The sequence below is a fragment of the Phoxinus phoxinus genome (assembly GCF_949152265.1).
Source record: "Phoxinus phoxinus genome assembly, chromosome: 9".
NCBI lineage: Eukaryota > Metazoa > Chordata > Actinopteri > Cypriniformes > Leuciscidae > Phoxinus > Phoxinus phoxinus.
The window spans coordinates 5812500-5827512 of NC_136884.1; the positions used below are offsets into that span (position 1 = coordinate 5812500).

General features: G+C 38.0%; 2 protein-coding genes and 3 long non-coding RNA genes across 9 annotated transcripts in view; 2 read left to right on the forward strand and 3 right to left on the reverse strand.

Moving 5' to 3' along the window:
- Positions 1–390: 390 nt before the first annotated feature.
- On the reverse strand, positions 391–3380 carry LOC307003828. Its single transcript, XR_013798834.1, has 3 exons — positions 3200–3380; positions 2038–2135; positions 391–1860 (listed from the first exon to the last, which is right to left on the reverse strand). It is a non-coding gene; the product is annotated as an uncharacterized lncRNA (long non-coding RNA).
- A 461-nt stretch (positions 3381–3841) lies between these two features.
- LOC307003827 lies at positions 3842–6347 on the reverse strand. Its single transcript, XR_013798833.1, has 3 exons — positions 6161–6347; positions 5432–5523; positions 3842–5257 (listed from the first exon to the last, which is right to left on the reverse strand). It is a non-coding gene; the product is annotated as an uncharacterized lncRNA (long non-coding RNA).
- Positions 6348–6362: 15 nt separating this feature from the next.
- On the forward strand, positions 6363–8789 carry LOC307003830. Its single transcript, XR_013798835.1, has 3 exons — positions 6363–6457; positions 7424–7515; positions 7692–8789. It is a non-coding gene; the product is annotated as an uncharacterized lncRNA (long non-coding RNA).
- A 1202-nt stretch (positions 8790–9991) lies between these two features.
- On the forward strand, positions 9992–11413 carry ndufa5 (NADH:ubiquinone oxidoreductase subunit A5). Its single transcript, XM_079622648.1, has 5 exons — positions 9992–10107; positions 10569–10613; positions 10789–10905; positions 11033–11098; positions 11259–11413. The coding sequence occupies exons 1-5, from the start codon at positions 10087–10089 to the stop codon at positions 11358–11360; spliced, it is 351 nt and encodes a 116-aa protein (XP_079478774.1). The 5' UTR covers positions 9992–10086; the 3' UTR covers positions 11361–11413.
- Positions 11414–13159: 1746 nt separating this feature from the next.
- ptprz1b (protein tyrosine phosphatase receptor type Z1b) overlaps positions 13160–15013 on the reverse strand; it is a 44269-nt gene continuing 42415 nt past the window's right edge. For all 5 annotated transcript variants that reach the window (XM_079624268.1, XM_079624266.1, XM_079624264.1 and 2 more), the window contains one exon: positions 13160–14567. In XM_079624268.1, coding sequence (XP_079480394.1) covers positions 14433–14567 — 135 coding nt within the window. In that variant the 3' untranslated portion in view covers positions 13160–14432. The remainder of the gene's footprint in view (positions 14568–15013) is intronic.

Consider the following 15013-nt stretch of genomic DNA (forward strand, 5'->3'; position numbering starts at 1 on the left):
TATACACAATATACATTTGTAATCTCTGTTGTGCTTTATATTTTGATAAAATTTTTCTGAAACATTGGAAAGTGTTATATGAAAAACCTGGGGAACTTGTTGGTTCACATTTCGGCCTCGGGACCTCTAGAGGCTCCAGTGGGATTTGCAGCGGACACCTTGTCATTAGATGTTTACAACTTTGTCTACAAACTAGTCAAATCTACATCTAATAAAATTAAAGCTGGATTTGAAATTAAACAGGATTGGAGGCATGATGTTCCATGCAGTTTGTATATTGTAAATATATTTTTACTTAAAATATCTACCACTTCCAACAGGAGAAAAACAGTAGTGTGTTATAAGCAACTGTTACATTTCTTAGAATTTTTTCCATCTGTATATTTTTGATGAGTAAAATGTTTGTAAGTAGGACTGCAATATCCCAAAATAAATGAATTATTAAAAGGTGCCTAAAATATATCAACTCTCCTGAATACAACTGATAAAGCTCTTTTTTTATTCATAATTTTGTAACCCTGGCATTTAATCACCATCATGTTGCTAAAAACCTGTATGACATTTTCATCCATGAAACAAGGGTGAGGGATAACTAGAAAACTGTTAAAAGTGGAGAAAGTGAAAGACTGACTGAAATATAAATCATGTCTAGGTTGAAAGACTTTTCAATGTTTTTATGTGAAAGTGAAAGTATGAAGTCTTGTTTTAAATTTGGGGTTAATGCCTTACTATGGATTTCAAATCCCACTATTGTTTTTTTCATTATATAAAACAAATCTTATCCAAAAACACATTCCCCCAGTTTCAAAGACCAGGCTTAAGTCTAGTCCCAGACTAAAATGCATGTTTGAGCAGGTTTAACTGAAAGCAACTTGGATTGATATATCTTAAAATATGTCAGTGTCATTGTTTTGTCTCAAGACACGTTCTTGGTGATGAAGCTGCGATAGAGACGTGCGTTCAAACCCCAGCTCAGCGTGTTGAGATGATAATCAAGCTTTAGCTGCTTTATTGGACAATCATACTGGTCAATAGTCAAATATAAGTTCCTTCACATGTTCAGGCAAGACATCTGTGGCTTACGGGAAAGAGCGCTGCTTCAGAGGTTCCTGGTTTGATCCCAGACAGATCTCTGTGATACGAGTGTATGTGGGGTGTTTAATTCAAATTAAATTGTTGTCATATCAAAGAAAAGGCCCCAGACACCAATAATAAGTGAGAAAGCCACAGTGGTGCAAGTGGATAAACACACGTTCTCGGCTGATAAGGTTGCACTGGAGGCTTGGGTTCAGTCCCCACCTCAGCATCATTTCTTGTAAAATCACAGGCCTCATCCAGGAGAAAAGTCAAATATAAGTTCCTGCACATGTCTTGACAAGAGATCTGTGGCTCACAGGTAAGAACGCTGCCTCACGGGTTCAGAGGTTGCTGGTTTGATCCCAGCCAGATCTCTGCGATACGAGTGAATGGTTTGAGTTTAATTTAAATCTTGTTGTTATATCAAAGAAAAGGCCCCAGACACCATCTCTCAGTGTGAAAGCCACAGTGGTGCAAGTGGATAAACACACGTTGTCGGCTGATAAGGTTGCACTGGAGGCTTGGGTTCAATCCCCACCTCAGCAAGATTTATTGTAAAATCACAGGCCTCCTCCAGGAGAAAAGTCAAATATAAGTTCCTGCACATGTCTCAGTAAGAGATCTGTGGCTCACAGGTAAGAGCGCTGCCTCACGGGTTCAGAGGTTGCTGGTTCAATCCCAGCCAGATCTCCGCGATACGAGTGAATGGCGTGTGTATGAAGGGATGGGGACGAGTCGGGTCCCCCCCGAACCCCGTCACGATGTCCAGCAGGGGTTATGCTTCTTTATACAATGAAAAAAAAAAAAATTAGCAGACTCAAAATTCTGGCATGCTGTCCCTTCCCCTCCTATTTAGGTTCCCATCATTTGCTTTATAAAGGAGTGACCCTCCAAAAAGAAAATGATGCTAACCTACATGTTTAGCGCCAAACAACAACATTCACACACGAGAAACCTCACCCGTCCAGAAGCAGAAGTCCATCATTACAGTCAATGTCTGTCCACACGACCCAGATCTCTGCTTCTGATGACTGGACGCTCTAAACACATCCATTATTCTGTGTAGCGGAAACATAAACACAAACATTACTACATATTGTATATCTAAAACATTCAATTTAAGTTAGTCTAAATAAATGTAAACTGACTACAAAACCTTAAAGCTGTGTGAAAAAGTTGCAAAGTATATGAAAATGATTTCTTCCCAGTTTAAATGATGTTATTATTTGAATTCAGTTTTACAGGCTACAAAAAAAGCACTGCAGCTCTACACAACAATGAAGATGCAGACACACACACGCAGACACACACACACACACACACACACACACACACACACACACACACACACACACAAACACACACACAAACACCAACTGATTCTATTGACAAGCATCAGTCCACTAGATTATTACACACAGTAAGACAACTAACAACAGAGACTAAAACCACGATTCCTTATTATTCTACTTCATTATACATAAATCAGAGGACGATTCATTCTAAGCTTATACAAGCAAGTTAAAATTAAATTAATTTGTTCATCTAAAGGTCTGACAGTGAGTTCAACAAGAGTGCAGGTTGTAAACAAAGTCATCTCATGATGCTATTAATTCAATTACTGTCTTACAGGCCACAAAATTATGAAAACACTGAATTTATAGCACTAAAAACTAACTCCCCATTCAAAGAAAGCCAGACCTACAAAACATCAGACCAATATTAGAAATGCCATGCAAAGAAAACCAATTGCAAAGTGTCTAGTCACTGCTCTTTGCTTTATTGTTTCATGCTTGAAGTTATATTATGACATTTTAAAGGCAGTGTTTTACTCCCCATATACCAGTCATAACAGGAAGTAGAAGAAAAGCATTCGCAGCAGGAGAACATCAGAGCTTCACACACACACACACACACACACAACTCCTGCTGACTCTCACATACATCCAGAAACGACTGCAATATCAACTGAGTCCTTCTTATTGCACTTTATAGTGTGCATATCAGAGGGCGATTCATTCAGAGATTAAAAAGGTCACGCTACAACTAGTGATTGATGTGCAATATAGTGCGTGCAAGTCATTTGACAAGAGAATTTGACTTCATATTAAAAGTTACTCACAGGTGAGTCTCGTGACACTCGTTTGCTTCATTTTATCCGTCTGTGAGTCGGTTTTATTTCAGTTTAGCTGTAATATGCGCTGTTAAAGTGACATTAAGAGCTGTCCTCTTGTCATCTGCAGGATCTGCACGTGTTGTTGTGATTGTCATCAAGCGTCATGTTGTCAAGCAGCAGAAGTGTCAGACTGAAGGAGAAACCGCTTCTGCCGCCTAGAGGAGCGGAGGAACAACTGCACTTTACTGTCGTCGTATTATAGTGGAGAGATCCCACTCGATTTGCGACGGTGTAGTTTACACAAATCACCACAGGAGGGCGAAACAATTTTTATTTTATAAGACTAGATTTGCTGCAGTGTAATTCATACAAATCACCACTGGAGGGCGAAACAATTTTCATTTTATAAGACTAGATTTGCAGTGGTGTAATTCCCACAAATCACCACTGGAGGGCGAAACAATAAAAAAAAAAGAAGTAGACTCGATTTGCAGCAGTGTTACCATAGACTGTAGAGTCTCACACAAGATTTGCAGAGGTGTACTTCACATAAATCGCCACAGGAGGGCGAACTATTTTAAGTTCATTCGACTCGGTTTGCAACGGTGTAATTCACACAAATCACCACAGGAGGGCGAAAATAATTTTAGATCTGACTTTTTTGCATATTTATTTAGAAAGAGGATAGGACACAACAAAATTCACACACAGATAGTGATACAGTTGATACAAAGAATAACTTAAATGATAACAATACATTTATTATAGCGTATATATTTAGCGAATATATCAGTTTGCATATTTCAATGTCAAATAGTAATTCACACACGACTCTGGTTTTGCTCTGGTTTTCTCATAATTGAATAATAAATCTAAAGAAATACTTCACAAGATTTATTGTGTGTTTATTTCTGGACTGAGTAGTCAATGAATTATTAATCAATGATGATCATCTTTTACCAAGCTTAATTGTTCAAATCACACCTCAGCATGTTGTCCCATTTACATTAAATTGTTATCAACTCCCAGACACCAACACAGAGCATGAACGGCATGATGGCGTTAAACACATGTTAGTTTGGTTTATTGTTATCTGTGGCTCACGGGTAAGAGCGCTGCCTCACGGGTTCAGAGGTTGCTGGTTTGATCCCAGCCAGATCTCTGTGATGTAAGAAAATGGAGTATGTACAACTGGTTCTGTTGTTTAAACACGGGTCTTAGAAGAACAAAACTACAACAGAGTATTTGTTTACTTTTCTTAACAATAAAAATCCACATATCGAGGGACACATGACCCAAAAACAAGCCATGCCTCACCACAAGTTATGTGGTGCAGAGGATAATCATTAGCCTTCAAACATGAGCGTCTGGGTTCAAATCCCAAACTGCTGACTTTTTCCGTCAAACAAAAACAAAACTCTCAATAAAAATGCATCCAAAACATCCTTTAAATCAGCAGACTCAGTGGCTCACTTGATAAAACGTTGGGCTTTAATCAAGTAGATCTGAGTTCAAATCACACTCTTGCTTATGTTATATTGTTGTGATTATGTCAAACAAAGTGACCAAAACACCAGTTCTCAATGTGAAAGCCACAGTGGTGCAAGTGGTTATACACATGTTCAGTGATGGTAATGGTGCGCTGGAGTCAGAGATCAAATCCCACCTCAGTTTGCAGTTCTTTCAATTTAAATTAAGTTGTTATCAAAGAAAAGGCCCCAGACACCATCTCTCAGTGTGAAAGCCACAGTGGTGCAAGTGGATAAACACATGTTCTCGGCTGATAAGGTTGCACTGGAGGCTTGGGTTCAATCCCCACCTCAGCAACATTTATTGTAAAATCACAGGCCTCATCCAGGAGAAAAGTCAAATATAAGTTCCTGCACATGTGTCAGCAAGAGATCTGTGGCTCACAGGTAAGAGCGCTGCCTCACGGGTTCAGAGGTTGCTGGTTCAATTCCAGCCAGATCTCCGCGATACGAGTGAATGGTGTGTGTATGAAGGGATGGGGACGTGTCGGGTCCCCCCCGAACCCCGTCACGATGTCCAGCAGGGGTTATGCTTCTTTATACAATGAAGAAAAAAATTAGCAGACTCAAAATTTTGGCCCGCCGTCCCTTCCCCTCCTATTTAGGTTCCCATCATTTGCTTTATAAAGGTGTGACCCTCCATAAAGAAAATGATGCTAACCTACATGTTTAGTGCCAAACAACAACATTCACACACGAGAAACCTCACCCGTCCAGAAGCAGAAGTCCATCATTACAGTCAATGTCTGTCCACACGACTTCAAGGCACGATGACTGGACGCTCCAAACACATCCCTTATTCTGTAGAGCAAACACATGAATAAACAGACATTACTCCATTTACTATATCTAATACATCAAAATTTAAAAGTTGGCCTACATAATAGTTCATAATTATGAGATGACATAAATATTGAACACTAAAGCATGAATCAGCAGGAACATCAGATCTTCCCACTACAACTGACTCCAATAAACACCAATCCACAGTAACACTACAACACCAACAAAGACCAAAAACACAATTCCTTATTATTCTGCTTCATAATATGAATATCAGTAGACGAATCGTTCAAAGCTTACAAATGTAACAACAACTAGCGACGAATTTGTTCTCGTAAAGCTCTGACAGCGAGTTCAGTAAGAGAGCAGCATGTAAACAAAGTCTGTGATAAACCTTCATAGAAGATGCAACTGCCTTCTTATTTGCTTAGTTAGATATCAAACAACAAGCCAAATTAAACGAGAAGGTTGAAGTTAAAGACAGCATCAAATGAACGTTGTGTGTGTTCACGGGTAAGCAGAATAAGCCCATCATAATCACATGATTGTAGATAAACTGACAGATGAGCATCGCTATAACATATCAGCAGAACTATCAGTACAAACCACGTACACAATTATACAAAACATGAATTTATAAGGACTATTGACTTACCATTGAGTTGCGTGACACTCAAGTCCAGCATTTTATCGGTTTGTCGATTTATTAGCTGGAATGTGTGCAGTTGAGTGATCAGTTTTCACCTGCACGTGCTGTTGTGGCGACTGTCATCAAACGTTGTCATGGATCCAAAGGAGTCACTCCCTCCCTGACAGTGAAACCCGCTCTCGCCGCCTAGTGGAGCGGATGAAAAACTACACTTCAATTTCTGTCATTCTACTGTTAGTATTATAGTGCTAAGCTAGCCTACTTAAATGTGTTCTGCGCAAGTGAATCTGTGGCCAGTCTTAGGTGAGAGGGCCGTCATTTAATGTTCATATATTTGAAATAACTACTCCATGATTTTGTCAGGATCTGAGCCAGATTAGCTCTCATCTGATGCGGCAAAACAAATCAAATGTTCCAACTTACGTTAGCACTAGGCCTCAAGCAGAAACAGTAAACACACGTAAAACCAAACAAACACGGCTAAAAAGATCTTATGAGATTCGTTTAGTTTGTCTATTTGTCACGTTTTTATGTAATAAGTGATGTTTATCACGTTCCCAGTTAAACAAAAGTAGTGTGTTGTTGTGTCTTGTGTCTCTGTTTTAGCAGTCCCCATCAGCCTTTGTAGTAAAGTTTGATTGATTATTGAGGACAGAGTTGGACAAATGATTAGTGAAGCCTGTATGAAAATGACAGTTGTATTTATATCACAACTCTATAGTATATACTTATATAAGTTACAAGGAATAACTGTCTTAACCTGTGTTTAAAGGCAGTTTTTACCGCTGAATGTAACAGGCATGAGATCAGATGAGTGTGTCAGTGGCTCCTTGTGGACAATAAGTGAATCTGCATTTCTGTATGAAAACAACAGCAGGAGGAAAGAGACTGAAATAAAGCAAGTGCTGCTCACTGCAGAGCCAAATGACGTCCAGCTCCACCTCTGTGGATCTAATGGGTGGAGGGAGGGCGTTATGGGTGGGGTTGGACCTTCTAGCTCCATGGCTGATGATAGATAGATAGATAGATAGATAGATAGATAGATAGATAGATAGATAGATAGATAGATAGATAGATAGATAGATAGATAATGTCATTCTGTCTTGTGATATGTTATATCACAGTTTGTTGCTGTGTACAAAATATTTAAATATGTCTAGTAGGCAGTCATACATGTCATACTATAATTTAGACTAACTTTAAAATTATGTTATTTAGAACTTAGATATATTATACGAAGGAATAACTGTATTTATGTTTTCCCTACAGAATAAGGGATGTGTTTGGAGCGTCCAGTCATCGTGCCTTGAAGTCGTGTGGACAGACATTGACTGTAATGATGGACTTCTGCTTCTGGACGGGTGAGGTTTCTCGTGTGTGAATGTTGTTGTTTGGCTCTAAACATGTAGGTTAGCATCATTTTCTTTTTGGAGGGTCACACCTTTATAAAGCAAATGATGGGAACCTAAATAGGTGGGGAAGGGACGGCGTGCCAAAATTTTGAGTCTGCTAAAATTTTTTTCTTCATTGTATAAAGAAGCATAACCCCTGCTGGACATCGTGACGGGGTTCGGGGGGGACCCGACACGTCCCCATCCCTTCATACACACACCATTCACTCGTATCGCGGAGATCTGGCTGGGATTGAACCAGCAACCTCTGAACCCGTGAGGCAGCGCTCTTACCTGTGAGCCACAGATCTCTTGCTGAGACATGTGCAGGAACTTATATTTGACTTTTCTCCTGGATGAGGCCTGTGATTTTACAATAAATGTTGCTGAGGTGAGGATTGAACCCAAGCCTCCAGTGCAACCTTATCAGCCGAGAACGTGTGTTTATCCACTTGCACCACTGTGGCTTTTACACTGAGAGATGGTGTCTGGGGCCTTTTCTTTGATATAACAACTATGGATAACAATTTAATTTGAATTAAACACCACACATACACTCGTATCACGGAGACCTGGCTGGGATCAAACCAGCAACCTCTGAACTTGTGAGGCAGCGCTCTTACCTGTGAGCCACAGATGTCTTGCCTGAACATGTGAAGGAACTTATATTTGACTATTGACCAGTATGATTGTCCAATAAAGCAGCTAAACCTTGATTATCATCTCAACACGCTGAGCTGGGGTTCAAACGCACGTCTCTAACGCAGCTTCATCACCAAGAACGTGTGTTTAGCCAGTAGCTCCACCACGGCTTTCACGCTGAGAACTGGTGTTTGGGACTCTTTGTTGGATTTACGGACAACTATTTAACATAAGCATTAGCATTAGTGGGATTTGAACTCAGGCCTCCAGGATAAAAACACAACGCTTTATCTACTGAGCCACTGAGTCTTTCACATCATTGAGGGTTTTATTAGCATTGTTGTAAATGATAACAAACTTAAACATTAGTGAGATTGTAATCTGTATTAGGCTACAGTCTTTTACTTGCTTGAGAACAGGAATCACCTAGTAATTTCTTGCACATTATCTGTGTTCTTTTGAATGACAGGACTTCTTTGTTTCTGTTGTGAGTAATTTTATAGTTGATTTCAAAAAGCTCTAATGTTTCTGCTCAGGACTGAACCTGGATCGTTTGAGGCACATGTACAACAAATTATTAAAAATTTGTCAGTTACATTCCTGAAATGAGTAATGAGTGACTGAAATGTTACCAAATGTTCTCACAATTACTAGATTTGTCATTAAGGACTTTTATTAGCTGCATTAAATATTACATTTGTCAGAGTTTCCCAGGCTGGGGTTCATGATGGAACTGCAGGTGGTTTGGGAGTTTAATGAAAACTTGAAAAGCTATCAAGTAATGAAATTAAATAATTTTTAAATTAAAATAAGGCCCACAAAAAAGTAATGTGGCCATTAACAGACATCAGAGAACCATGAACTTAATTGAATTATCATCATTATTATTATTAGCTTAATTGAATTATTGACCTAAGTCAAGAGGTTCAGCTGACAAAAAATGTGGGGAATCCCCATTGTGAGAATAAAATGTAATCAATAAAGAAGTAACTGTCGTCTGTTTACGAGTATTTTAAAATGTAATAATATTGACTATATTCTTTATTTTTATTCTTTCTATAGACTTTAGACATGTAGAACATATCCACGTTTAAGCTTCAATGTCTGTATTGTGTGCTGTGAGTGCGAAACTTTTAGGAAACTTATACAAAAAGTAGGCTACTCAAGGTAGTGAGTCTTATCCGACATGAACTGTGACCACAAACACCATTACCTTTAGTGAACGAAAGACAATAATCAGCAATATGCGTTCACACATAACTTTATTTGAATGTTTCAAATAATATGCGTTGACAAATGATTGTATTTGAATGTTGTATTGATATAACATGATACAACATCATAACGTGGTGAAGTAGGAACCGATTAAATTTCATAAATGAATCGGACTTCACATCAACTATAATGTATATAAATTATAGACTGTTAAAAAACAAAAAAAGTTAGCTATCTTTGTTGCATCATATGCCAATGGTGACAGTTCCTTTCCGATGTTTACATGCCTGTAACTCACGAAATGTTAAAGATATCCATGAGTAAAATTAGTTAATCGTACACCTTTTCAGTGGTCGAAAAACAAACATGGATCACTTTGCATACAGCTAATACTTTTAAGGCATATTATTGAGAAACTGGAGCTCGACGAATACATCCAACTATCTCTGATACATTCTGCTTTTAAAAAGCGATCAGATAAAGGTTTCTCATCACAGGAGACAGGAGGCGAACCTTACATTGGATTAGGACGTGACTTGATGCTTTCCTACCTTGAAATGCATCAATCAACCTACCTCTGAAGGCATAATTTGACTTTTGGACGCAGCCACAATGATATGAGCGAGCACGGACGTCACACTCAGGCGACGGAAGTTGCGTCATTGAATCAGGGCAGAGGAAGAAATGGCTGGTTTGATCAAAAAGGTACGTGGGGAGGTCATGGAAACATTTTGATAAAAACTATTGAAATGTATCCGTAAACGAAGCTTGTGTCTATACTAATGCGTTTAAACATTTCCGCCTTTTCTGTACGTTTGTCTTTAGCGTTTGTATTTCGTCTTTATATGCATAAGTCGTGCTTTGTTTTGGAGGATTGTGATGGCTGATAGTAGTAGCTGAATTATCGCTATACAAATACACACACACACACACATATATAGGTGTGTGTGTGTGTGTGTGTGTGTGTGTATATATATATATATATATATATATATATATATATATATATATATATATATATATATATATATATATAGCTGTGGAGCTGTAAATGTCCTGCATGGGAAATCAAGTTGTGCATTTGACATTTCAGAGGGAGATTTATACGAATATGCATGCACATGTGCAGTAATTTCTTAATATCTTTTGTTTCGTCTTATTTTTAGACCACAGGCTTGGTTGGCCTTGCAGTCTCCCACAATCCACATGAGGTGAATGTCTTTCTTGATTTTGTTTTGATTCATTTTATTATGAATCGCTATTCTGTATGACAGTATTTTCTTTCATATACAAATAAAATGTTTTGTTTGTCTAAAGTTTTGAGTTTGAGGAATTATACATATTAGTCTAATGCAATCTATTGAAGAGTTGTTCTCTTTCCTAAAGCGTCTTCGGATTCTGTACACTAAGATCCTGGGCTCTCTTCAGACTATGCCTCAGGACGCTGGCTACAGGAAATACACCGAGCAACTGATCAGCGAGAGGTTCAACCACGTCAAAGCCGTAAGTCAAAGCCGTACTTTCACTGCAGTAAGACTGAGATTTACATTGGTTTTAACTGTTGAATCTCTTACGGGTGTAAGAGATAGTGTTGTTTTGAATACATGTCAATGTTTTTTGTTCTATAAAGGAGCCAGATGTGGAAAAGCTTGAAAAGATAATCAACAGTGGACAGATTGAGGAGGTTATTGCACAGGTGAGAAAATGCAATACTTAAAAAAAAAAAAAGATCCCAAAGTCTCTGGGCCATCACTGTCATTAACTGAGTGAGTTTATAGAAAATGAATTCTCTGAAGCAACTTTGGAACTGTTTGTTGTACCTCAGCGGTTATTGTGTCGCTCTCGTGTCTCCGCAGGCTGAGGCTGAACTGGTCTTGTCCAGGAAGATGATGGAATGGAAACCATGGGAACCACTGGTAGAGGAAGCACCGACCAGCCAGTGGAAATGGCCCATCTGAAGTCCATGATGTTTATGTACATGTATATATTATATTAAATAATAAATAAACACTGTCCGTTTAAGTTGTGCGTTTGTTTTACTGTTATTATAGATTGGAAGTTCATTTTAAATAAATAAAAAATATTGATTTCTAATACATTTATAATACAAAATTTATATCATATCAGAAATATGAGAAATCTATTGCAGAATCAGTATTTATTTTTTTCTTTCAAATTGGTGACTCGAACAGGCAATGAGACAACACTTACCTCAACGAGGGACCTTTAAACTAAGAAAAAGTTAAATGTATCTAGAGTATTATATTATGAAATTAATTTGTAGCCTTGTGGCGACGTTGTGCAGCAGCACTTGGAATGAACTCGAGGTCTAATAAAGGCTAAAAATGACTGAAAATTAATGCCAGAAGTCAATAAATTAGAAAAAGCTGAATAACACATTAATTTCATAAAAGAGGAAAAAAGTAATTAAAGCAAAAATATTTTTCGTTTTTCTGCATTTGTTTAATGCGCCTACAGACTTTAATGTTATAAGTTAGAATTTATTACATGCAGTCAATAATACTCATACAATAATTAGAAAATTGTTTAAAAAGTTTAACTTACAGGACATGTCAGCTTTGTTAGCTAAATAATAGTTATGGGAGAAACGAAGCTTTTCGAAACTTTGAATCAATTGTTGGTAAAATGATTCAGTTTCGAAGCGCTTGACGCTGGTGACCCCTGCTGGTCAGAACAGTATAAATTAGACTTAACTACTTTTTATTATACAAATGTGTCGTTGTGAAATGTTTAAAATGTATCAAACTGATCCGAGATCTCGTAAAAATTATATATACAAAGTCGCTGGCGGTGAACCAATAAATGAAACACAGTTTGCTGCAGGCGCGCGGGAAGTCATTTTCGACAGGGGGTGCTGCTGGCGGCGGCGGCGGGGTGGGGATACTGACACACAATCAAAGACAGTACAGTTTATTCCCCGTGCTATACAGTTCTGCAGGCAGGGGCGTTTGTTTATAAAACAGGGTGGGTCAGGCAGGTTAGGGGGGTATCGGGGGCATGCTCCCCCGAGAAATTTTGGATTTCTCGGACCTACATATGTGCATTTTAAGGTGTTTGAAGGCCAAAAAATTGGAATACAATATAAGCAAATAATGAATAAAAATACGTTTATTTGTATTATGTACAAACTTTTGTTTCGTCATGTTTTCATAGCTCAATAGCGTTTCGGTGTGCTCAGATGTGCGCGCGCTGCAGTCGCTAGGAAACATGCACAGACGTGAGCGGACATGGATTTCTGTCGCACAGGAATGTTTATTTTAAAACAACCACAAGTAGATTAAGTGTTCATAAACCGCATAACGGCCAAAAAAAGGCCTAAGTGCCACAAAGTAACAGACTATGCAAATATGTCTTATCTGAGGGACATTCTTAAACGCTTAACGATCCTTTATATAAATCTGGGCCTGCATGGCGGCAGGAAAAAGACGCAGAGATGTAAGACACCGTGTCTCTACCTTACGATGATTTCGGTACACCAAAGGTACCGGGAAGTTCGCCGGCGGGAACTACAGTAGCTTGTCCTGCTCGTAGTAGTTGCGCAACTTGTGTGTGTGGGCCGTGAGTGTGCGTGCTGCGTAGGCGCGTCAAGGCGCATCTGATTGGCTAATACTACACACTGAAGATAAATTAAATAATTTTTAATTAAATAATAACTAAAATGATCCATCTCTTCATCCCACACACCAAATGTGACATACAAAATGTCGTGGAACAGAAACAACAACCAGAAATATTTATAAGCTATCATTTTATTGTCATCACAGTTTGCCAAAGGGGGTGCTGCAGCGCCAACAGGGGGTGCTGCAGCACCTGCAGCACCCCTAGTTCCCGCGTCCATGGTTTGCTGAAATCACGAGACTTTGGCATGTTATTTGATTCGCTCTCCGAATCGCTGCTTCGAAACGAATGATTCACAAAGGTTTCGAAGCATCACGAAGCGTGTTTCGAAAGCGTCCATCACTTCTAAACAACAACTTATCATATATATATTTGTTTTTGGTTTGTTGAGGCACAATGTTCCTACGGTTTTCATTTCACATTACTATCTTAAGTTAAACCTACATGTAGTTTTGCAATATCACTTAAACATTTTTAAAGTTCAGCTTGTCACACTGCAGGCCTTTTGCACTTACCGTAGTATTCGGTATAAGCAGAATAAGTATTTCATGTCAACTACCCACCTACATTTTGTGGTTAAGCAGTCTGGATGCTCATTGGAAAAATGAAGGACACTCTGAAATCCCTTTGAGAATGTTGAAGAAATTGTTTTGTTTATTTTTATTGTGCATTCTTTATTTTATCCAAGTGCGTCTTGTGTTAGTTTTTGACCAAAGACCTAAAAGATTAGACAGTTTAAATAAAGGTTGATAAATATGGAGATAAATAACTGAATGGTGAGATTCACTAGAAGGATGCGTTAAGAGAAATGAGCAAATGTATGAAAATGTCTGTTACAACACATATCAACTAGTTAATTTGAAAAATCATTCAATTTCTATAATAATAATAAAAAATGAAGCCTTCAATTGCTACAATAACAAAAGCAAACATAGTAAAAAAAAGAAACTAGTCATATAAATGTATTTTGGTCTGTCGGTGTGACCGATGTTTTATATATTAGAATCACACGTCTCTCTTCTGTTCTAGGAGGCTACATTCAAGAACGCTTTTTTTTATATCTAAAGATTTTTTTACCCCCAAAATAGATACCGTATGAAATCTTTTGCCCTGCTACTTATAAATATTTCATCAACAGTTATGTCCAACTAAACCTAAGACACCACCAGCAATACAGAAGTCACTGTTTTTCCAAAGAGTAAGAAATTTTGGCATTAGTTACAACAATAATATTATATCAAAGTACAAAGGTAACAAAAAGGCACAATAAAAGACCAAATTACAGTATATCCTGTACCCATATAGTCTGTGTAGAGACTTCGGGAGGGTTTCGAGCAAAACTACTTTCTCTTGATTCAATGTACAATTCCTTGTGTGAAGGGTCTGTATAGCTACATGAGAGACTCCAGGCTCTCCGATGGGTTGGCGGGGACCGTGCCGTTGTTTTCCGAGTAGTGAAGAGCTCTCTCATCCTCCTTAGTGCTCACCAAACTCAGGATCGCTTTATAGAGGAACTGATACTGTTCCTGCACACACAGGAAGATGTTAAGCATGCACATTTTATCATTCATATCTTATCAAAGTATAAATTGAAAAAATTATTTTGTTTAGTATTTTTTTTTCTTGTTTTATGGAAGCCTGTTTCATCCACAGAACTCACAATTCTAGCTTTTTTCTCACAATTCAGAGTTTATATCTCGCAATACTGACTTTATTTCTTGCAATTCCGAATTTATATCTCACAATTATTTTTTACTCACAATTCCCTGTTTATATCTCACAATTCTGACTTTATTTCTCACAATTCTGACTTTATTTCTCACAATTCTGACTTTATTTCTCACAATTCTGACTTTATTTCTCACAATTCCACAAGTTTATATCTCACACAATAATTTTTTCCTCGCAATTCTGACTTTATTTCTCACAATTCTGACTTTATTTCTCACAATTCTGACTTTATTTCTCACAA

Coding starts and splice junctions, on each gene's coding strand:
- ndufa5 (XM_079622648.1), top strand. CDS start 10,087: ATGGCTGGTTTGATCAAAAAG. Junction 10,614..10,788: donor TCTCCCACAATCCACATGAG/GTGAATGTCTTT, acceptor TCTTTCCTAAAG/CGTCTTCGGATTCTGTACAC. Junction 11,099..11,258: donor TTGAGGAGGTTATTGCACAG/GTGAGAAAATGC, acceptor GTGTCTCCGCAG/GCTGAGGCTGAACTGGTCTT.